Here is a 24,968-nt window from a genome sequence, read left to right on the forward strand (position 1 = left end):
ATAGGCTACTGTGTGGGGGCACAGTTACTATACTTGCTACTCTGTGGAGGCACCATTACTATATAGGCTACTGTGTGGGGGCACTGTTAGTATATTAGCTACTTCCAGGCAGACCTTATTACATTTACAGTAATTGCAGGTATCAGACATGAGCTCACAATTCTGCACTCAATGCTCAATTTGAGGGAGAGCAAAACTGTTCTAGTTTCTCATGGCAACCAATCAGAGCTCAGCTTTATTTTATAAACTGCTGGGGGGAAATGAAAGCTGAGCTCTGATTGGTTGCCATGAGCAACTAGAACAATATTGCCATATAGACACTTCTGACACTAAATCTTAGTTCTATTTTTATGTACTTAGTTGGGTTCCGGTTGTGTTTTTAAACAATGAGCTGGGTCCTGGTGCTGCTTTTATTTACTGATCTCGGTTCTGGTGTTGTTTTTTTTCTAGTCTCAGTTCTGGTGCTGTTTTTATGTACTGATTGAGATTCTGTAAATGTATACAAACTTGGTTTTAGTGCTGTATTTACTATAAGTATTTGGCTTGGTTCTGGTGCTATAAATGTATAGAACTTGGTTATGGGGCTATATTTAGGGTATGTAACATAGTTCTAGTGGTGTGAACTACCTTCTGGATCTATAGAGTTAATACAACATTTTGCATTTATGGATTGGTAAAGGGGCTGTAAATGTCTATATAATATGTCATTAATATGTTAAATAATTTAAAGATTAATTCAAAGATTTAAATAGTGTATTAATGTAAAGGGAATTTCAAATAGTGGAATAGTTGATAAGAGTAGGCAGCATTCTTTTATTGTGCCACAGGATGAGATGGACTTGTTGAGAAGTTGTTAAAAATCTAAATCCCACCCGAGTGAAACCACATGGTCAAGCCCCTCCCTGTTTTGTTTGACAACACAATTTAAAAGCACTGCGTGAACATCCACATAAAGGGAACCGGTCACCAGGGACCTCATTTTCACTAAAGACAGGTTCACTAAAGCCTAATACACCTGCATTGCCAAATATGTCTTTCTGCCTTCTCTAAGCATATGCATTACTATATAATTGTGTGTTATAACTTACCTTGCATCCTGACAGAATCCTCTGTATAGTCCCAGGGGTTGGACTTTGGTTGCATTTAAAAAAAACAACATGTGACTTGTCTGTGCTGCAGACTCCTCAGCTCTCACCGTTGTGCTCCTGTACAGCTCCTCCCTGCACAGGGGAGGAGCTGTACAGGGGCACAAAGGTGGGGGTTGAGCGCTGAGCTGCAGCACAGACAAGTCACGTGTTGTGTTTTAAACTGCATCCAAACCAAAGCCCAACCCCTGGGACTGCACTGAGGTTTCTGTCAGGATGCAAGTGCAACACCCCTGCCGATACAAGGCAGAGGGGTTGTTGCGAATACGTCCCAATATGTAGCGTGCAACCTGTGTGGAGTCTGATCAACCCCACAGCAGGTCACTACACTGCAGCGGTAGATCCTGCCTGGTAAGGCAGGAGTTAATTGTTTAATGTGATGTCATTCCATCAGCCAATCATACCTGTTATAATATTGTATTGTAAGCTGGGATGTAATTGGAGGAGTAACCACCACCTGACCAGGAGCTGAGGAGAAGTGACGGTTGGAGAGTGCCAACGGTCAGTACAGTCAGTTCAGCTAATGAAATGAGTCTGACAGGAGTCAGTCAGGAGAAGGAGACCCAGCTCTCCACACAGAGAAGTCAGAAGAAGACTGGAGTTAATCCAGTCAGGTTAGTCTGACAAGAACAGTTAGACTAGAGATCAGAGTGAATCTAGTCAGTCGCTGAGTGAGACTAGTTAGTCTGACAGGAGTCAGTCAGAGGAAGACTGACAAGAGTCAGTCAGACAGACTAGTACAGTTGGTCTCTGAGGGAGACCAGTACAGTGCAGCCAGTAAACCAGATCAGACCAGTCTAGTCAGACAGAGGAGAGCCAACCCACTGCCTGAGAAGCTCTGAGGAGTTTAGTAAGAGAAAAAGGGATATCATCCTACCTTCAAGGGTGATATCTGAAGTAACCCAGGACAAGCTGAAGCATCCTACTAGGACACAGCTATCTCCCAGCCTGCCCCTGCATCCAGGCTGGTGATCAATCCCTGTGGTTCTCTCTCTTCAAGTGCATCCCCAGCCTGCTACCATTGTTAAGATTCGTTGGACACGTTATTCACTATTCCTGTTGGTTCCAATAAAGAACTGTAAGTTGCTTTTAGACAACGTCTGCCTCCGTCTGATCCCTGCTATTATAGCTGTCACCCTCACGGGCACCCTATCCACTACACAGGGACTCATACTCCAGACCCCAAAGGGTTTCCCCAGGGAGAGCTACCATAGCAGCCTCTCCCTCATCAGTTCTTGCCAACACCACCTGCTGGAGACCTGCCAGGCTGTAGGACAGCCCTCCGGTCCCCATACCAAGCACCGTGACACTAGCATGCCTAGGCCACAACCGCCAGCCACTCCGGTATTCCGGGCCCCGGCTGTCTCCAGGCCCCAAGAAAAAGGCTAGGCCCCGGTGGGGGATGTTGCACGTGGTGTCACGAACAGGATATATACTTCTGTGCCTTATTCTGGCACTAGAGACTATCCTTTATTGAAAAACTACTGTGCTGCCTAACCCTACTGCCATTCAGGTATAGGCCCAAGTGACTTTGTGCTATATTTCACATTGACTTTGTTACTGCTGCCAAGCGCTGTCAAGCATTGCTCTAGCAATCAGGGAGTTAATCCCTGCCAACGGACTCTGTCAGCTCTGTGACAGTTGGAGGCTGTGGCGCAGCAAATAATTCCAGCCCGCCAAAACCCTCACTGGCGGACAAACCCGATGACTCATCAAGCTCCACCCACGCGAGGATGATGCAAACCCCGCCTCCTGTGGCGCAGGGGAAAATAGAGCCCGCCACAGCTCTTGGCAGGAAAGGCTTAGACTCCACCCCCTGGCACGAAGCAGGCTTCCTGCTCATCGAAGTGCCAGAACTGCTGTGGACTCTGGTCAGAGAGGTCAGCACCATGCCGGGAGCTAGACCACTAACCCCTGCTGAGGAACTGGAGTTTCTGGAGGCAATGGAGACGGTGAAAGTGGTCTCCGCTCAGCTGGTCCGAAGACTACCCGAGCGGTTCCTGCTGCCTCTCCCGGCCACCATGCTGGTGCTGCGGCCCCACGTGAGGAGGCCACGACTCCCGTCAAGCCAGCGCCTTGGCCTACTGCAGCTGCCAACCATCCTGCTGTTCCTGCTGCTGGTACCGGCTGCTCCTACTCCAGTTCCGGCACCTGTCCGAGCACCTGTGAAGCCTGAGCCTGTTCCAGAGAAACAGCCTGCAGCACCGGCAACCCCGCAGCCTCTGGGAAGAGGTGAGGCCCTCCGCTGGAATCGCTGTCTCTGACCAGCGAAGCCGAGAGAAGGAAGCCCAGCGGTTCACTCCTCAACCTGCCAATCCCCAGGCTGTGACCCACGTGAGTGCCCCATCTACTGTGATTGTTAGCACGGGTCCCATCGCTATCCATAGGCCAGGCCTGGTCCAGGGGAGTACCCCGGCCGCCTCTCCCACCGCAAGTGCGAACAGATCCCGTAGGTCTTCTGCAGCGGGTGGTGGCCCGGCAGATGAGCCCTATCCACAGGCTCCGACGAAAGCTTCACAACGGGCAGCCACCTACCAGTGGGGTGATGACCAGGCCCCGGAAGAGTTGGCCCTGGAGGGAGCCGCAGCGCTGCCGCAGGTTCCTATCTACTTATTTCCGGACCCTTCCATGGTCCCTGGCTCTGCTGAGCCCATGGCTGGAACAGCCGACACTCTGGGTGACAGCGCCCCTCCCCCTGAATGTCAGGAGGATGCTGAGGAGCCTGCAGTTCCTGGAATTGCCACCAGGTATCCCCAGCCAGCTTCTACTCCTGCTGACTCTACACAGGATCCCATTCTGATCCCTGATCCTGCTCTTGATGGAAGCAGCGATGATACAGAATAACTCCTGATGGGCTGTAGCCCTAACAGGTAACTGTACTTATTGTAAATATGTTTTATTTCTGCTACTATTCCCAGTTGGGCTGAGCGCCCATATACCTTGTAGAGCCAGAGACTTTCCTGGGACTCTTTACCCTATTTATTACCTCAGTCAAGAGACTCTCCTTGAACTGCTTACTTGTATTAGCATCCACCTCTGCTGAAGCAGAGATAACTACCAAAGGACTCTGTCCCTTTACATCCAGAGCAGACCCTTTGTTTACTGCACTTTTCCCCACATCAAGGGCTGTGCCCAGAAAATTGACTTTTTCTTCAAAAGCCTTCTGAGAGACTTTTAGCCATCCACTACAAGGAAAAGTTGCCAGTGACTTTTGTGTTGCACTGAATGTTTTCATTTGCAGGATTGAGACATTCTGTTTGCATTCATGCCTTTTTCTCCACAGGAAAATGGACATTCTGGGGGTCATTTACTAAGGGCCCGGTCCGCGTTTTCCCGACGTGTTACCCGAATATTTCCGATTTGCGCCGATTGTACCTGAATTGCCCCGGGATTTTGGCGCGCGCGATCGGATTGTGGCATGCACGCGACGGAAATCAGGGGGCGTGGCCGAACGAAAACCCGACGGATTCGGAAAAACCGCCGCATTTAAGACAAAAAATGTGTTGCGAAAATTACACTTACCTTCACCAGGTATAGGCCGGTGAATTTCAGGGCATTCCAGCGCGCCTCCGGGGAACTTCAGCGCAGCAGTGCCACCTGGTGGACGGCGGAGGAACTACCTTAGTGAATCCCGGCTGGACCCGAATCCACCGCAGAGAACGCAACGCTGGATCGCGAACGGACCGGGTAAGTAAATCTGCCCCTCTGTGTCACTTTGCTATTGCTACCCTGAGTAGCCTGTTCCAACTGTCAATGTTTGTCAGTAGTTTGCAGTAACCTTTTCATAGGCTTTCCAGATTGTAGTGTGGCTGTGTCGGACCGTCTCTATGTAAACCCTGACCACAATCTTATGCCTCAAACGGACCGGGGGTGTTAAAGTTGTAGCACCTGGATGCCAATCACACAAGGGTAAGAATGTCAGTCGGCAGGTAAATTGGACAATGTCTTATTGTATCACATATGCCAATGTAATGCATATATACTATATAGTTGTCGCCAGGGAAGAAGTGTTCATAAACAAATATACAGGTCTTGGTGCAAGGAGTGGATTACAGTACATGACACCACGCCTTTCATACTGTACAGTTTGGTTTAACGGCGTCAGCAGCCAACTGTCATACTTAGAATACACATGTCCTTGTCTTAGTCCGACACCAACCCATATGCTCGTCTCCAGGACCATGGGCGGCTTGTCCCTACAGATCACTTAGCCTGCACTTCACCGAAATGCCTCTTTGTATTTACCTCCACCGGCTATTATTTACACGGACACCCCCCGGAGGCCCTGCTGCTGGCCAGCGGTTGGTCCTCTGTAACCTAGCCAGTCCGTAGTCGAGCCGAGGGCGGCTCTTTCAACTGCAACACCCCTGCCGATACAAGGCAGAGGGGTTGTTCCGAATATGTCCCAATATGTAGCTTGCAACCTGTGTGGAGTCTGATCAACCCCACAGCAGGTCACTACACAACACGGGGAACACTGCAGCGGTAGATTCTGCCTGGTAAGGCAGGAGTTAATTGTTTAATGTGATGTCATTCCATCAGCCAATCACATCTGTTATAATATTGTATTGTAAGCTGGGATGTAATTGGAGGAGTAACCACCACCTGACCAGGAGCTGAGGAGAAGTGACGGTTGGAGAGTGCCAATGGTCAGTACAGTCAGTTCAGCTAATGAAGTGAGTCTGACAGGAGTCAGTCAGGAGAAGGAGACCCAGCTCTCCACACAGAGTAGTCAGAAGAAGACTGGAGTTAATCCAGTCAGGTTAGTCTGACAAGAACAGTTAGACTAGAGATCAGAGTGAATCTAGTCAGTCTCTAAGTGAGACTAGTTAGTCAGACAGACTAGTACAGTTAGACTAGTGAGACTAGTTCAGTTGGTCTCTGAGGGAGACCTGTACAGTGCAGCCAATAAACCAGATCAGACCAGTCTAGTCAGACAGAGGAGAGCCAACCCACTGTTTAGTGAGAGAAGAAGGGGTATCATCCTACCTTCAAGGGTGATATCTGAAGTAACCCAGGACAAGCTGAAGCATCCTACTAGGACACAGCTATCTCCCAGCCTGCCCCTGCATCCAGGCTGGTGATCAATCCCTGTGGTTCTCTCTCTCCAAGTGCATCCCCAGCTTGTTACCATTGTTAAGATTCGTTGGACACGTTATCCACTGTTCCTGTTGGTTCCAATAAAGAACTGTAAGTTGCTTTTAGACAACGTCTGCCTCCGTCTGATCCCTGCTACTACGGCTGTCACCATCACGGGCACCCTATCCACTACACAGGGACTCATACTCCAGATCCCAAAGGGTTTCCCCAGGGAGAACCGCTATAGCAGCCTCTCCCTCATCATTTCTTGCACACACCACCTGCTGGAGACCTGCCAGGCTGTAGGACAGCCATCTGGTCCCCATACCAAGCACCGTGACACTAGCGCGCCTAGGTCGCAACCACCAGCCACTCCCGTATTCCGGGCCCCCGGCTGTCTCCAGGCCCCAAGAAAAAGGCTAGGCCCCGGTGGGGGATGTTGCACAAGGTAAGTAATAACACACAATTCTGTTAGGATGCATGTATGATGGTAACCTGCCTTTTGTGAAAATTAGGTCCCTGCTGACAGGTTCCCTTTAAACTTTCTGGTTTAGGAGCCTGTAACAGAAACTGAGAAGGGAAGGTGAATGGACAGCTGTTTGTGCACTGTTTAATAAAACTAGGGGTAACGCAACCTGCGGAACGAAGATGTGAACTGTGTCTAACTGATTGACGGCTGCAGAACATAAGATTACATACAACTCGATGTAGTCACTTGGATGCAGCAGCAGCAGCAGGTCAGTGGTTACAGTCAGTAAGTAGTCGGACACCTGCAGGACTCCTATACGCGCTGTGCATTACACTATCACACAGACTAGCGCGGAGCATGACCCCGCCCCGACATGTGACTGGTCACATGCTCGTGACATCACCGAAGGTCCTTTCAGCTGCCAAGACTCCAGCATCTACCGAGACTTCTGCAGGGAAGAGGAACAGCCTGTGCAGCAGCAGCAGCAGTGATAGTAGTAGTAGTGGCAAGGAGCAGCAGGCGGCGGCCCCACTATCCCCGCACTGGTTACACGGTCTCCTCGCCGCCTGCAATGCGCTGATCTGGACGTACACCCGACACCGCCGCGGACCCGGGACTGTTACTGGAGCTACACCCGCCGCCGGCTGCCAGGAGGGGCATTACATATTCACGAGTCAGTGTCTGCAACGGAGGACGGCGGACATGAACTCCAACGTCATGTATGCCAGCAGGAAGAGGCGCAAACCCGTGCAGAAGACGTAAGTCACCCCCGTACCCATAGGCCGCTACTGGCCGCACTATGCAGGGTGATTGTGTGTACGATGTGCGTGCTGCCAGCAGTCACCCGCTCTCCCTGACACCCGGGATGTGCTTACATAGCAGTGTGATAAGCGGCGCCCCCTCTGTGCTGATAAGCGGCGCCCCTCCCAGACACACATGTAGGTCATATACAGTGTGACCAAGTATGACAAAACTTCTCCTGTTATACAAGGAGAGGAGGGGGTTAATAATGATCTGCAGGAGATCCTGGTCTGGGATGGGACTGATTGTATAGTGTGGAGGTGTATAGCGGGAGGGAATTATTATTGTAAAGTGTGGAGATGTATGATCGGTGTATAGCGGGTGGGAATAATTATTATTATATAGTAGATTGTATAGTGTGGAGGTGTATGATCGGTATGTAGCGGGTGGGAATTATTATTATACAGCAGACTGTATAGTGTGGAGGTGTATAGCGGGTGGGAATTATTATTATACAGCAGATTGTATAGTGTGGAGGTGTATGATCGGTGTATAGCGGATTGTATAGTGTGGAGGTGTATGATCGGTGTATAGCGGGTGGGAATTATTATTATTATTATTATTATTATATAGTAGATTGTATAGTGTGGAGATGTATGATCGGTGTATAGCGGGTGCAAATTATTATTATATAGTAGATTGTATAGTGTGGAGGTGTATGATCGGTGTATAGTAGATTATATAGTGTGGAGGTTTATGACTGTTGTACAGCGGGTGCGAATTATTATTATTATATAGTAGATTGTATAGTGTGGAGGTGTATGATTGGTGTACAGCGGGTGGGAATTATTATTATTATATAGCAGATTATACAGGGGGTGCTGGAATTATTTGGTTGATAGGTTGTGCACATGGGGTGTCTATATTGTGTATGGCGGGTTATACACAAGGTTTTGTAATAATATTAAAATTGCACAGTGGGTGTTGGTATTGTTGGTCCATAGCAGGTTGTACACCTCTGATTTATTAGTGTACAGTAACGTGCACATGCGGTGTTTATATTATTGTACCTGGTTGTTGGTGATAATATTATTATATAACCTGTACAGGGGGTGTTGGAACTGTATAGTAGGTTGTACACAGTTGTTGCTGGTATTATTATTGGTTGTTGGTATTATATGACAAACTATATGATGATGATTATTATTAGTTATATTATATGGCAAACTGAACGAGGGGGGGTTCATACTGTATAGCAGTTTGTACCTGGTCGTTGTTGTTGATATTGTTATATAACAAACTGTACAGGGGTTGTTGGTATTAGTACTGTATAGCAGGTTGTACCCAGTTGTTGGTGGGATGATGATTATTATTAGTTGATAGTATTATATAACTGTACAGGTGTTGTTGGTATTAGTACTGTATAGCAGGTTGTACCCAGTTGTTGGTAGTACAGTTGTATTGCAGGTTGCACATGCGGTGCAGATACACTGAGACCTGTTTATAGTGTGTATATGTGCACAATGCTGCGGTGTACTGACTTCTGATATTTTAAGCATTTTGTGTGCTGTTTTTCTAAGCTTGCTCCACCCCTTATTGTTTGGAGGCTTCTTCTCACTGTTGAAGCCTTTTCCATTCAGTTGTATGTCATTTCCATACAGGGTTATGGGTTACTACCCGATGCCATAGGTTATTTACTATTTGTACTATGGTCACAAAGAGTGTTTTGACCTCTTTGTACCCCGCAGAGCACTTTCCTATGGGCACTGTCACTGTGGTCAGATAGAGACGACACCAGTGCAGTGTGTTCTGATTATTGTTGTTTAGGTGTTTTTTGGGTTGTGAGCCACAAATGGAGATCCATATAGCTCAGGGGGCAAAGGGGTGGTTTCCAGGAAGCTCTTTACCCATTAGCTACAACTCTGGTGCAATGCTTGGACACCAAGCCGCTAGATCTGGAACATGTCCTGTGTATACGAAGTGTCGTCTTGGCATCTTTTTAATGCCACCAATCCTCTCCATTTTTCCTGACTCCCATAATCCATCCCCAACATGACTCATGTAAACATCAGAACAATGAAGTTATGAAATAGTTATGAAACATACACGCATATTTTGTCTATGGTCGGGGAGATTGCATCCATTCGTCTCGGATTTCTCCAAGCATGGAGCGAACCCGCTTATCCCCCCCCCCCCTGCGTCCAAAACACTGTAGGAAATGAAGACATCGGGAATGTTCTCCTTATTAGAAATAATGTAGGACCAAAGCCGTTGTGGTTTATGTCACCAGCGTGGATTCTATACGCTGCTGTGTCACTTATACAGCGGCATTGTGGGAAATTCCAATTTCAGAGGTTTTTTTTTTTTTTTTAAAGAAACAAATAAACGATGAAGCTGAGACCCGGGTGTGAGGAGAGGGGCCTCTTTCCTCTCTTCCGTGCCACTGCTGCAGACGGTGGTGGGAGCTTGTCCCGACCTGTAGGATGATACTACTGAGGCTGTTTGTCATCCTAACATTAGCGATCATGTGTAGTTTTATGTGAGGTGGAGGGTGGGCTGACTGGAAATGTGACAAACCCCCCTCATTTCACGGAGACGTCTCTGGACACGTTATATACCATATATACACATTACACATACACTTATTATCGTCACCGTCTATGGATTCTAATGTCAGACTCCTCAGTTTTCTAATAGGGACTGTCTCTGTATCTGATGTTAAGATTATTCATCCGAAAAAAATTTGTAGCCGTACTTGAGATCTGCAACAAATCCCTGACATGTGAACAGTACCCTATTGTTCAGGTTTGCATTGGTGTAGATTTGTTTTACATTGTTTTTTTGCCTTTGGTATGGAGTACACTATGAAGTTTTCATATATTTTTCTTATTTTGCCCTTTTCATATGTACAGTGAAACCTCTTTGAGAGGACCCTCTTCCTAATAGACAGATTTTTTTTTTTTGTGTGTGTGTAATGACCAATTATGGAAGCTTCCCCTCGATGAGCAGACCACCCCTTTAAAAGACAAAGTTTCAGTGCAAAAAGATGTTTCATTGTATGTGTCTTCTAGGGCTTTTCTGTTATTGTAGCATTCGTCTTGTGTTGTTGCACTGCAGTCTGTACGTTCCTTCGTTATCGTACATTGCAATTTCAGAAAGGATAAATTTAATAATTTAACATTTTGAATACCGAATAGATCCTCTTCATGACCGCATTTCTTTATATAATATAATAATACAATTCACCGTCTACTTTTATGTTAGAACAACTTATATAAGAAACCTCATGAATTTAGTCGTCCACCCGTGCCCCCCCCCCCAAATCTGGCTGTGAGCTGGGAATGAAAGGGTTACCGCCGCCTACAATGCAGCAAGGGTGGGCTCTGTGCCAAAAAACGATGTCAGAGGACAGCGTGGAGACCTTTGGTCTTTATTTAGAAGGCTCTCGAGTCTTTTCATGACTGTCACATATTGTCTGCCGCTTATTTCATGCAGGAGATTTTCACAGGTCATTTTCCAGCTTCAGAACCGCTGCTTTAAATCAAGTGTTTATGGAGCCCTCTCTCTGCGCTGCGCCACCCCCCCCCCCCCCTCCACCCGCCTTGACATTGTACATGACATGAACTTGTTCAGGTCTTTTCTTCTTCTTGGAATGGATTTGCTTTGTGCGTGGCTGGTGAGGGGTGTGGAGGGCAGCGGGGCTCCCGTGTAATAGAGTTATGTACACACATGACTATTAGGCTATGCTTCTTACTGGGAAATCTAATCTCCACGCTGCTTACAGTGTACACCATTCTCTGTTGTGTCTTACACAGAAGTTTTCGGATCTTGCGTCTCGTGCAGGCATCGCTGCCTGTGCGCGATGGGAATGTTTGGATGGGAGAGCGGGGTTTAGATTGAGGATGGAAGTGGTTAAAGGGAAATTAACACTAAAATAGTGTATAATTTATCTTTAGCCCAGAGTAATTTGGTGCACACCCCCTCCTGGATGATTAATAGATGAGGTTTGGAGGTGACCATTGCAGGGGAGATGTGCGGCGCGACTCTGGTCACTCTCATCCAGAGAATATCAGCGTTTCGTGTGACTACAAATGTGGGCGGCCAAATCACATTATTCCCTTTAATTGGTTAAACGTTGTCACCTCTGTGGACTCTCTAAAACTGTCCGGCTTAGGAGCTGGTTATAGTTTTCAAGCTTAACAGGATATAACCCCGCTCCCGGTCCCAAAGCCCTACAATGTTAGGGCTTGTTCACACATCCGTGTGCTATCTGTGATTTTCACTGATGTCTTACGGACCCTTTTTATTTTACTCATTTTTATTTTATTTTTTTTCCTCTGGATCTGTTCATTGGAAATTATTATTATTTTTTTTTTTTTAGAGCCTGTAAATTTTTTTTTTTACGTTGGTGGACCATGGATGACAATAGAACCCTGCAAGTCTGCCAAAAAAAAAAACGTATTATATCTGTGCGCCGTTGTCTTTTTTCCACTGTTGCTGGGGATCCAGCTGTTTTTTCTGTCCGATTGTTTTAAAGAAATAAAAAGGCTAACTATTTAGGCCTCATGCACACATCTGGCTGTTTTTACATACGGTCATGTGCATTAAACCTGCAGAATGTATGAATAAGCCCTTATTGATGATTCTCCATGATTGTTGTTGGTAGTAATAGTGGGGCACCATACATTAAATCATTATAAACCCGATTTTATCATTTTTATAGAATCCACTTCTGAAAAATAACTATACACATTTTACATGGATTCATTTTTACTTACGGTAATTTTCCTGAGAAGTATAAATGCAGATTTTGTGTTGTGAAGAAAATACTCTCTAGAATTGACCGTAGCAGCAAAATGACTTGGTCTGGACTGCAGCAGATGCACCAAAAAATCCACAGCTAAAAAAGGCAAAAAATTTGCTGTTTTTTCGATGTTTTTTTTTACAATGGAAATTCGGCAATATAAATTTCCTGTGTGTATCTAGCTTAGGATAGGGTAACATTCATAGCGGACATTGTAGAAAATCATAGAAAGTCGCCAAACGTCATGAAATTTTTTTTTATTTTTAACTTCAAAGCATTTGCCATTACCGCAGTGATCCCGCAGCTTTCAACCTTACATTTTGGCTACTGTGGAAAAAATTGTCGCAGTATTTGCATACGTTTTTGTAAGATACCTGTGCGCCTGCCCTGCGTGTCCTCAGCCTTTAAAGGAATTGACGGAATTCAGGGGTTTTTATAGTTACTGTATCAAAGGCAAAGAAGAGTAGGGTGGAGGAACGAGGCTAATGGGGCGTGGAGTAGCCGCGGCGGTAGCCTCCTGTCCGGCTACTCCATGCCCCAGTAGCCGCTTAAAAAAATTTGCATATAAAGTTTACTAAAGGATAGCTATAGTCTTGTCTTTTGGTTTTGTGACACATTCATTCCGTGGTCATGTAAAAGCCATCATTAAAAATTCTGAATGATCAGAATCTAGAATAAAGGAATTTCACTGTAATAACGTAGCAATGGAGAGAATGGAGTGGCACGTGGTGTGTATAGTAGTGAGGCTTTATCTCTCTGTAAATCATTGCTGATGCCATTTTACTTTTGTGTCCCCTGGCCGGATCTGCTCACATCACTGGAGGTGCGTTCTCTGGGCTTGTTTCGCTTTAACTAATCCTCCTCGAACTTGTCTTGGCATCAGTGGGTCTATTATTTAATCTTTAATACTTTAATCCTTGTTTCTCTAGAACTTTTAAGGGATGAAAAAGCCCCATCATGTCGCTTCTTGCCTGGTGAGAATGTAACTTGCCATAATTTGCTTGGGTGCAATTTGGAGAAGAGATTCATTATTCTCTAAGAATGTTCTGTGTATGCGGAGGCTCTGATGTACAGCTAATATATTATATACATTGCAAACGAAGAAAATCTGACGTGGTGGCCGTCAGTAAAGCGTCGCCATGTGTGAATTAGATTGACGGTTTAGCTGTCTGTTCAGTAGATCTATGACAGAAGACAAACGGTTCTGTTATACATTCTCTTTATTGGCGACTCCATAAAATTGTCCATGTGAATTTTTACAGTAACCTTGAAATTTAAAAAATATGAGAAGTGTAGAGACAAGCCGTAACTTTGAGAATGGCCCACTTACTAGACACTATGTTTCTTTTGGACGGGTCGGGATGGAAAAGCCATTACTTAAAGGGAGTTTTCACACAAAACAAGTTAGGCCCTAACTTGCTGATCGGTGGGGGCTGGTGGGCTGTAAAAACAATAAACATCTTATACTCTATTCCTATTCTCTCTGCATTCAACTGCGGTGTCTCAAGTCCCTGCCAGCTTGTGTTTGTATACAAAGGGCAGGAGACTGCGCACCCTAAACGCCAGGAGTGTCCGGTTGTAGCGGATGCGCAGTTGTGGTCGGGACTGCGCTGTCAACTGAATGTGACCCGTTCTCAAGATCGAACCCTCACCAATCAGCTTGTAATCCCTATTCTAAAATATATTGCTCCCCATGCTCACACCCTTAGGGCTCATTCACACAGCTGCTATGGGGCACAAGACCGTGGGAATGTACCTTTATCGCAAGCTCTAGGTGGGTATTCTATATTGTGGACCACTACAAAGTATAAGCCCCATAGAGGAAACTGTTTAGACATCTAAAGAGTAGTAACCTAAACACCATGCGTATTGATTTTAATATTTTTTGAGTAATTTGACTATACTTTGTTTTGCTGTGAGAGGATGAGACTGACATGTGCTGTGGCGTAGTACATTGTTTTCCATCTATATGACTGCTTATGTTGTAAATAAAGTGGTGCACTGTGCATGCTGTGTAGTGGGGTCCCAGCTGCTCTATGCGTCTGTTCTGTCAGTCAATGGCTGAGCGCCCCGTGTTTGAGGTGGATCCCTGCAATGTCTCGCTCCAATGCTGAATGGCACTGCCCTTTAGAAACTAGTACACACTTCACTACAGAGGAGCCTTGTGAAGCCCCGTCTGAGAACGCTCCTCAGCGGTGAGTGTAGATTTTCTCCTGCCTCTACTTGCTGTATACGGATATAAATGTATATACATAACACGGCTCTGTGGTGCTTTTCGCTCTCGCTGTCTCATTTTCTCAATTGGACTCTGTGAAACCTAATGGAAAGATCCGCACTGAAGGATTCCCAAAGCGGAAGTAACTTTTTTTTTTTTTTATATAGCATCATTATATTGTATTAAACAATCACCGGCCTTGGTCTGAAGTACATGCAGAGTACATTTATTACTTCCGTTAATGGGAAGATTCCATTACTTTTCTCATAGTTTTTATGCAATTGTAAATGTATTGATTTTTTTTTTTTGTTCTTTTCTCTTTATTTTTTGCAAATAGTTTTTACTATCTAATATGAAGTAAGGTAGCCGAGAAAGGCCTAGACTTTTTTTTAGATTTTTATAATTCGCTTATGATACCTTTTTATAGATGCCCCTTTATCCGGATGTGCTGCATATCCTAACGTAGAATCCCGTATTAGGCCAAATTGTTTTTGTTGACTATATAAAGCTATATTATGCCCAAATACAAAAGGTTTTCCTACATGACAGTCAATAGCGTTGACATCCTGTGTCCGTCAGGCAGCCCTAGTCGTGTAGCGTTAATCTGCAGTGCAAGCTATTTATACTGTTTTCATAACAGATGCCACATCATTCATCTATCTGGTCACCCCCGGCATTTCATGTACCCTATTGAGAAGTCTTGGCACAGTTTCTGCCATATTGCCAAGAACAATAGAGATGTCGTCATACGTGAAGCACTATTTTTTCCCATGTAGTGGATGACATTTGTGACGGAGGCTTAGAATGGAGCAAAGCTTTAGAGTAGAGCGTCCCAGAGTTATATTCACAATTCACATGGTACTTGTCTGTTCTTATCAGTCGCATTAGACTTTGAATGGAGCAGCATCTCAAATTCTTGACTTCCACATTGACCCTACAAAGCTCTGGAGGTGAATCCTGACCTCCTTTGTGTGCAGAAACACCAGGAAAGGAAAGGTGGGGTGATTGGTTGTCCCCCAGCAATCGACTATTTATCACCTATCCAAAGGAAATTGGATTATCCCTTTAGGTCATGGACACATGTAATAAAAATAAGTGTTGCTTCCATGCGGCAAATGCTTTTCATGTATACTCAGTCATAGTCTGAGAAAAATCTTTTTTTTTTTTTTTTTCTTTTGCTGTACTCCAATAAGGTAACACACAAACTCATTAATGCCTCCGTCCTCCGCTCAGGACCCACACATTTCCTTCCATCATCACCAGTCTCTGTTGATATACAGAGCCTCACTGTTGACATTTTGTTTATCAATATTGGGCACCTGCTGAGGATTAGTGAGTAGAGGATGCGAACTGTCTGAGACGTCACTGCTGATCCTGGTTAGGCTAGAGGTCATGAGGTCATGGTAGGTGCAGCACTGGATGAGACTGGAAGATAGAGGTCAGTATTCGTTCTTAAATAATTTTTTTTTTCACACTACCCGTGGCCATTAATTTAAAAACAAATATCCTGGACAACCCCCTGAAAGTGTCCATAGACTTGGGCATCGGTGACTACTCTGTAGTCTGTAGTTCAGTCACATGCGTCCTATTTCATAGTTTACTCACAATCATTTGTGTCCTGATTAATTTTGGGGATTTAATTGACCAGCTCACAAAGCCGAAAAAAAGCCTTTGCACATAAAAGTACACTTCAAAGCCCCCAAATGGCTGCATTTGTAATGGTTTGTTCTTATCTGTAGGCCTTTTCATCTCTCATTACGTTCTCGCTTGGTTGACTCTTGCTCTGCGTCGCCAGTTTTGGCTGTCCTTAAAGTACTTTTGGATGAGGAGACTAAATATGAAGAGAAAGAAAAACTGTGTACAGAATAAAGTGGGGCACCTAATTGAGGGCACAGCTTGTTCTATTAGCACCAGCCGTGTCCTGGTCTGGTAGAGATGAGACTGGGGTGCATCGTATATGACCTGGTCTGGTCACAAGGTATTTGTTTTTTTTTCCTCCTTCAGAGAAACTGTTATTAATCCTAAATATGCCCACAGACTGCGCCCAGGAATAGACGGAGAAGTACTGCCTCCCCCATACACCAGCGAGTGGAGGGGGTGATGTACACAGGACCTCAGCTGACCTAGTTGACTATACTTTACAGAGACATCCAACATTAAACATGGGAACCTATAGCTGTTGGATATATTCAGTGACATCTGTCAGAGGTGCACATTGAGAAATAGGGGAGCTCCGGTCACTGTGCTTGTTAACATTGTATAAAAGAAAAATATTCCGTCTCTTCATATCTTGTACATTATCATCATGAAACCACCAGCTTTTTAGAATTGGATGTGTTTTAAAAAGTTATTTCTCAGACTTGTTCTTGCTTGTTGCCGCTGATCTCCAAAATGGCCACCACACTATATAATATTATTATTATTATTCTAATCCCAGGATGCCTTCCCACTTCTTTGCTTGCAGTGCTTGCTTACAACACGCTGTGTGTGACATCTGGTTGTGTGTCTCTCCTATGAGGGAAGAGCCGTCGTTCAATCTTTGCACAATTTTTGCATTGACGTTCAACATTCACTTATGGCTGCTAGTCATACGTTTAGGTTAGCATGGCCGAAGATTAATTTATTTTATTCTTATGTGGTGCGCCAATATCAATTGTGCAAAAACAGTACTGGTTTGGATCTAATTCCGCAACATGTCATCAGGCTTTCTAAAAATCATGTTTGATGTTAAAGGACATCTACCACCAGGCCTTAGGTGTTAATGGAGCCTGGAGCCCCTCGGGCTCATTTACATACAACCCTTCATCCTGGTGGTAGATGCCCTTTAAGGTGGCTGCCTTAAAAAGTAGCCAAGACGCAAAGTTTTCCTTGTCCCATCCTGGAAAATGTATTTGCATATTCCCCAGTGTCCCCAGCTGTAAGCCATTCAGACCCATGACCTGTGCAGAGGGTGTGATACAGGAGTCCAGCTCTATAAAGTTGGCAAGGAGCGTTAGGTACTGTGGCTGTGCCGCAATATATGTACCTGTCCTTTTGTGGTGTATTATGTAACATGTAAGCTAGGTTTACGTGGCAACTCTGGTAATTTGGCAAATACTTGGCATACAAAAAGTAGTAGTGCGGTTGCACTACTACAGAAGTGATGTGATGTCCATGATAACATCACAGGGGGAGATGTATCAGTCTGTTGATGACAGAATTTAGTCTAGTGGCCAATAACTGTTATTAATACGTGACATTGTGATATTCAAGTGGGTACCAAAGTCACTGTATAAGGAGCTTACTATTTTTTTTTTTTTTTATTCGCTTATTTAGCCCCTGTCTCATAAATTAATATCCAGAAGGGTGGTGTTTGAGTTGAATTCAGATTCTGGGAACTCCAAAGCTTTAATATATTTTGTTGTAAAATTGGTGAGAAATGTAACAAGTTTGTAATTTGTTACACCCTCCGTTCTTCTTGGTGTAGTGTAATAACTTGTCAGGAATGGAGGGGTATAATTTTGTTCCTGTATACTGTGCTTCCTTATGCTGCCTGTATTATTTTGCTGTACTCTTGTGGATTTCTTGTTGCTATATGGCTTGTCCTGAGGGAATATGCATTTTCTAGTTGTCAAGGGGCCGGCTCTTGCTGTGCTGGAGCAGTTGCTAAGTATCTTCCAGTTATATTCCATGTATATCTTGTCCATAATCTACACTTGGGTGAATGCTTATTATACTACCCAAAAGGTAATACGTAGATCAATCCAAATCTGATGGTAACGAGTGACTCGTTGACTGCCTGCACCCCAAAAGAAATGACTGGTCCCACTCTTCTTGTTTGTTGCGGAGGTGGTCACTTCCTACTGACATTGGTGGAGGGCAGAGGCGTGCTCCACTTATCTGTCAATGTCAGGCATAAGCAATGGCTCCTGGCTCGTTGCAGCCTGAAAAATACACAGATTTGTTTGCATGAGGCCTTGGGCTTGTATAGAAGGGACAGGACCTTAAAGGCCTTTTACTATGGACAGTCCTAGGGTCTTAACTACTTCCTGCTCCACAGGGGGTTTATGAAGAGGGCTCACGTGTTGAGCCCTCTTCATACAGTGGTTGGGTTTGCTGCGTACTGCCCTGCTGATGCCGCCGGCATTTAAAAAATGGGGTCGCTTGGGCGCCACCACCTTGGTTCCGAATGTCATCGCAGACCTGAGGCTGCCTGGTTTCTGCAGATTATTTACAATGAGCTACTGACTCATTGTAATGACTATTATGCAAGAATGCCATATACTGCAATACAGTAGTATTGCAGTATATGGTAGCAACGATCAGACCGTCTAGGGTTAATGTAATCTCGAAATAGTAAAAAAGAAAAAGTTTAAAAAAAATTATAAAAAACCTAAAAGTTCAAATCGCCCCCCCCCTTTCCGTATAATTTCACCAAAAATGACAAAAGAATTAAAATTGGCATCAGAAGATGGCGGTTGCTTGTAAGATGCAGCTGACATCCCGTGTTTCCCGATGACGGATTAGCTCCGGTGATGAGCTGAAGCGGCATCGGCTCCTTGACGTACTATTATTGCATGGAGCGCTAAGTCAGATCGATTCCTGCAGTAATAGTACGGCAAGGGGCACTAAGTAGTTAACATTTTAGACGTGGAGAGGAACCATTTAAGGATAAGGGCAAAGCTTTTTAATAGTTTTTGTGAAGTATTTATTGTGGGTGGGTTAACTTGAATGACAGGTTTCCTTCTAAACTCTGCTATAATGGCTGTTAAAATCCTGAGAGGGGGTGTTTGGGGATTAGCTTGCTTATAGATCCCTTATAATGTTTTAGGGCTGCTGCTGTTTATGGGTTTGTGAATGAGGTTTTTTCTTTTTCCTCCAATTTACAGAATTTTTTTAGACTGTAAAAAAAATGAATTGAATTTCTTCCGTTTTAAGATCTGGAAAGTGGTGTTCCTGCTGGAATTTCCTCCATTTTAGTTGCATTCCCTTAGAGGACTTTTTTTTTTTTTTTTGCAAACTTCAATGAGAACATGAATAACTAATCTTTGTTCAAACACTATATTGCTGTGTCATGGCTCCCAAGCGTGTGAGTGGAGCGCTGCAGCCTGTCCCATGACAGATAGGCTACACGGAGTTCAGGATTTGTCCTTTTCAGTTCTACAGATCATAAAATGTAGTATTGTTCTACAATGTCCAAAATACTAAAGGGGCTCATTGGGGGGGGAGATAATTTTGTACATTAGACTTATAAGAGTGGCTTAGATGGCTTGGTGAATGTTATTTCATCCGAAAAAATGGTCATAGATTACACCTTAATTTAGTTAAAAATACCCAATCTATATTTACTAACTAATATAATATAATTCAGGAACAACTAATACACTATGAACAAGATCCGGTATTATTTAAAGCTCCCTTGCACATATTCCCCAACCAGGTGACAACAAAGTCTTAACCCCTTAACGCCGCAGCTCTTTTTCATTTTAGCGTTTTCATTTTTCACTCCCCACCTTCAAAAATCTTTAACTATTTTTATTTTTCCATGTACAGAGCTGTGTGATGGCTTATTTTCTGCGTAACAAATTACACATCAAAATGGTGGTATTTAATATTCCATGCCGTGTACTGGGAAACGGGGAAAAAAATTCCAAATGCAGTGAAATTGGTAAAAACGTGCATTTGTGCCGTATTCTAGTGGGCTTTGATTTTACAGATTTCACTGTATGCCCCAAATGACATATCTACTTTATTCTTTGGGTCGGTACGATTACGAGGATACCAAATTTATATAGGTTTTATAATGTTTTCATACATTTTCTTTATCAATTATTTTTATTGTTAATCCTGATTCTTATGACAACCCAACATTTTTAAAATCCAATTGTCACAGAGTCCAATTTCAATTTAAGAATTTGTATGCAAGTCTGAACTGTATATTTTTTTTCATTGTAACCCCAGACAAAATTTTTTTTGGACAATTGGATTTTAAAAATGTTGTGTTGTCGTAAGAATCAGGATTAACAATAAAGCTTCATTACAGACACCAGTGATAACTGTTATAGCTGTTTATTGCAGTATAGGGGTAAGGTACAGTAAATTACTAACATCCAGGGGTCGTCTGTAAGTCGGGTGTTCTTAAGTAGGGGACCGCATATATATATATTTTTACTTTTTTGTTTTTTTTTTCTGTCAAGATGGGGTGCAGAGGTGTTGTGTTTATTTTTCTCATTAATGTAGAAAGAGTGAAAAAATGTTAAGGGGTCTGAATACTCTCCATACCCACTATATTTATTGGGGTCATCCCCTTTGAATAGGACCATGGCTCGATCTCACCAAATATATTAAAAACAATCCAGCTCGCACAATTATTAGATCTAGTTCCATAATCATAATGGGGTTAGTACCTGGTACTTGGGAGGGGTTGTCTTGTCTATGTAATTATTGAGATGACATAATATGGCCCCCATTTACGATCTTATTATTTTCATGTTTACAAATAAACTCTTTTTGATGCATTGCTTTAGTATCTCTGATTTCTGTGTTTTCTGTCTTCCAAATGTTTGGTCTCAAACTTCTTTTTTTCCATTTTTGTACAGGGTGAAACCGACACAACCAGATGGGGTTAAGTCCAACCCATCTAAGAGGCATCGGGACCGACTGAACACTGAACTGGACCGTTTAGCCAGCCTATTGCCCTTCCCACAGGAAATCATATCGAAGCTGGACAAGCTGTCAGTGCTGCGCCTCAGTGTTAGTTATCTCAGGGCCAAGGGCTTTTTTGAAGGTAAGATATGGATGTGCTGCTTCTGTATTGATTGGAATTTTATTATTAGTAGCTTGTGTGGTGGACTTTGGTATCATAAATTCTAAATTGTAGGGCAAGTGCTTGTTTTATCTGTGTAATATGTATACGAAGTCTTCATTTGAGGAAAGTGTGATTATTTGGACTTCTTCAGTGCTGCTTTCTTATGGTGGTCACTTCATGGAGTATGGTTTCCTTCATGTAAATGCTTGCAGCCCATGTAAACGGGTAGGTATTTTGGCCCGATTTCATAGAATGCAGACCTAGTACAAGATGGGATTCCTTACATTATACAGAAGTATGATTCAAGGACTCGGATTGGCAGTGTATAAAGCAGTGGTGGCGAACCTATGGCACGGGTGCCAGAGGTGGCACTCGGAGCCCTGTCTGTGGGCACCCAGCCCATCACCAAAGAGGACACAAGGGATCTTCATGGATTCCCAGACAGCCCAGGACTTTCTGCACTCAGTGCTATCTTAAAGCGACAGTGCTGCCTGAGACTACAGGAGGAATGGGAAGGTGTGGGCAGATCTGGATTATCATTGTAGCTTCAGCTCCAGGCCTGGAAATTCTTCCTATTCAGGAGAACCTGAATTTGTCACCCTTTCTTTCTACTGCATTGGTGTTCTAAGGATACTGATAAGATTGAAAGCTATAACAGAGAAGGGAGCAAGAAGTTACTGCTTAAATTGTACTTAAATGTTGACACTTTGGGATAAGTAAGTGGGTTTTGGTTGTAGTCTGGGCACTCCGTGTCTAAAAGGTTCGCCATCACTGGTATAAAGGGTTACCACGCCATTGCTGGAGTCCTGGCATCATATTTATCTCGTCCTGTGCAACATGTGCAGTCCATGGGATTGGGCCAGCAAGTAGACTTATTTCCAAATGCTACAAACATTCATGTGGAGGCAGCCTAAAATCCATGGTTCAATCGGTTGTTGCCTGCTGGAGAGGCCTGTTTGAGCCAAGCGTTACACATGATTTTACACAGAACTTTTACAAGTTGGTGGCTTGGTATAGGTTACATGTATACTGGAAAAATTATCAGAGGTAAAACTGTTCTAGTTGCTCATGGAAACCAGTCAGAGCTCGGCTTTATAAAACGAAACCGCTGTGGGAAAATAAAAGCTGAGCTCTGATTGGTTTCCATGGGCAACTCGAACATTTCTGCTCGGACGCTTCTGATAAATCTCCCCAATATTGTCTGTCCAAGCAGGAGCCACGAAGACTCTTCCTCCCCTCTGTGATGTCGGACAGTGGTACTGGGGCTCTGAAAGACATTGTCCAGATGGGAAACTTCCTTTAAGTATGAATACAATCTGGACAATGTCTTTCAGAGCCCCAGTACCACTGACGGACATCAGAGGGACTGCTTGGACAGACAATATGGGGGAGATTTATCAGAAGTGTCTGAGAGCAGAACTGTTCTAGTTGCCCATGGAAACCAATCAGAGCTCGGCTTTTATTTTCCCACAGCTGTTGTATTCTGTAAAGCCGAGCTCTGACTGGTTTCCATGGGAAACTAGAACGGTTTTACCTCACACACTTCTGATAAATCTCCCCCATATTGTCTGTCCAAGCAGGAGCCACTCTTCCTCCGCTCTGTGATGTCTGTCAGTGGTACTGGGGCTCTGAAAGACATTGTCCAGATAGGAAACTTCCTTTAAGTACGAATATTGATATTTTTTTTTTTTTCGTTTTAAGCTTTATAAGATTTGTATTATACCATTTAGTCTTTTTGAAGAAGACAGTCTGACATTATTTGGGTACATTTCTGATGCATTGGGATGTTCTGTAGTATAGTTTTGCATTTAATTCGGCTTGAGGTAAGGTATGCGAGGAGGAAGGAAAATATACTGTATGTAATAGGCAGTGTCCTTGGAGGAACTGGAAGTCATTATCGTACATCACATGTATTTAATTGTAAGCATAAGATATGTTCTTGTTCATGGGATCTGGTGCTTTTTCTTGCAGTGCTTTAGGCCAATTCTTGGTTTCTTTTACTAGACAATGGGAGATTGTATGTGCTGTAAATCAAAATGATGATAAAATAAACGTCATAGATGGCAAATTGTGACTATTCACATTTGTGACTAATTTGAGCACGACTTAAAATGTAACTAAACACTTTTTGAAGCATTTTTTTTTAATATTGCAAGAGTGAATAGAGTATGTGATAATGACGTTTATTACAATGTTTACTATTAAGTAAAGCAGCTTCTCTTTGCCTTTTTTTTCTGCTCTTTCTCCTGTAGTGAGCAGTGTATCCGAAAACATTCAGAGCGCAGCCCATTTCAGATAGATAAGGAGGTTAATGATGAGCTCTTTCCATACCTTGTGTCCATGAACAATCACCCTGCCAATACCTTGTGATAGTATGTATGAATATGAGATCAAGGTCCTGGAAGGACGATTGTTTATGGACAGTTGGAGATCACATGACCCTCCTCATCTGTGGCCGTTTTATGGTTAGTAATTTCTGGCTGATGAGGTAAAAGATGGGAGGCTTTGATTTACAAATCAAGAAAGCGGATCCGAACTTTTAATAGCTCTATCTACTTACACACACACATTACAAAAATGGGAGTTAAAGTGGCCAACTCCTTTAATTAAGGAGGAAAGAGGGGGAAAAGTGCACAGGAAAATATTTCTTTAGTAAAGCATATTGCAAAGTTTATTTTTTGTCATCTGCTCCATCGATTTGTGCAATTTTGTCAAGGATTTAGTTACAAGGATTTATCTTTAAGGATACCCAGATTCCAAATATGCATTCCTACAACGGCAACAAAAATGATCTGTCTCAACCGCCCCCTGCAATTTGGCTTCTTCATCCTTTATCAGCAACCAGTATAAAGCCTTGTTAGCAACTGCATGCATCTATCTTGGTTAGAAATTTTCTTTCGTGGAAGTTGCAATGCACTTAGGTGTAGGTCTAGCTTTACTATCGTATATACCATAGTATACGCAGAGTTTTTCAGGACAAAAAATGTGCTGAAAACCCCTAACTTGGTTTATACTCGAGTCTATAAAAAATCCTCTTCTATCTTCAGCTCTGTCTTTGGGTCCCCATGCTGTCCCGTCGCACACACCCTGACATCAGCTGGCCTCATGGTATCTGCAATGGGACGAGGACCTCTTGGGGGGGAGGCGTTGGAGAGGTGACTGCAAAGTGTTTCGTTTTTTCTTTTAGGCAGGGTAGGGGGCCGGCGCTGGCTATATATGAAGGGGGCCGGCGCTGGCTATATATGAAGGGGCCGTGACCAATGTATTTCCCACCCTAGGCTTATACTCCAATATATACGGTACTTTCTTTATATTTCACTTTTTCAATTCTGGGTTTGGCTGAAATCAGTAGCTCAGACCTACACTTACAAAATTTCAGGTTTAAGACCTGAAATCTCACAACAATCCCTACTAATCCAGTGTCTGCAAAGACTGTGAATAATGAATACTCATGCAGCCACCGGAAATGCACAACAAACCAAAGTTTTTTTCCTATTCCCATATCCCACTACTGGAATATGCAACAATTTAGATTGTGTCTTTAGATTGTGTCCCTATGTCTAAATGATTGATAAGCAAAATCTACAGGCTACATTAGTTCTGTAGAGATGACGCCACAATTACAGGACCCACCTTCTCATGGGAGCTTGGGGTCCCAGCTATTGGACCTCCAAACAATCCAAGATGAGTTTTATTCATTGTACAACACTAAACTCTTGTATAAATGA

At 43.7% G+C, this 24,968-nt stretch overlaps 1 protein-coding gene across 3 annotated transcripts in view; it reads left to right on the forward strand.

Moving 5' to 3' along the window:
• The first annotated feature begins 6,809 nt into the window (after positions 1 to 6,809).
• The window catches only part of AHR (aryl hydrocarbon receptor), a 77,389-nt gene continuing 59,230 nt past the window's right edge, over positions 6,810 to 24,968 (forward strand). The window contains exons 1-2 of one of the 3 annotated variants that reach the window (XM_072153796.1): positions 6,810 to 7,451; positions 21,032 to 21,219. In XM_072153796.1, coding sequence (XP_072009897.1) covers positions 7,051 to 7,451; positions 21,032 to 21,219 — 589 coding nt within the window. In that variant the 5' untranslated portion in view covers positions 6,810 to 7,050. Of the gene's footprint in view, positions 7,452 to 7,547; positions 7,632 to 21,031; positions 21,220 to 24,968 lie in introns of those variants that run through there. The other 2 variants (XM_072153795.1, XM_072153797.1) reach the window with 2 other exon arrangements.

Source organism: Engystomops pustulosus, chromosome 5, assembly GCF_040894005.1.
Source record: "Engystomops pustulosus chromosome 5, aEngPut4.maternal, whole genome shotgun sequence".
Classification (NCBI taxonomy): domain Eukaryota; kingdom Metazoa; phylum Chordata; class Amphibia; order Anura; family Leptodactylidae; genus Engystomops; species Engystomops pustulosus.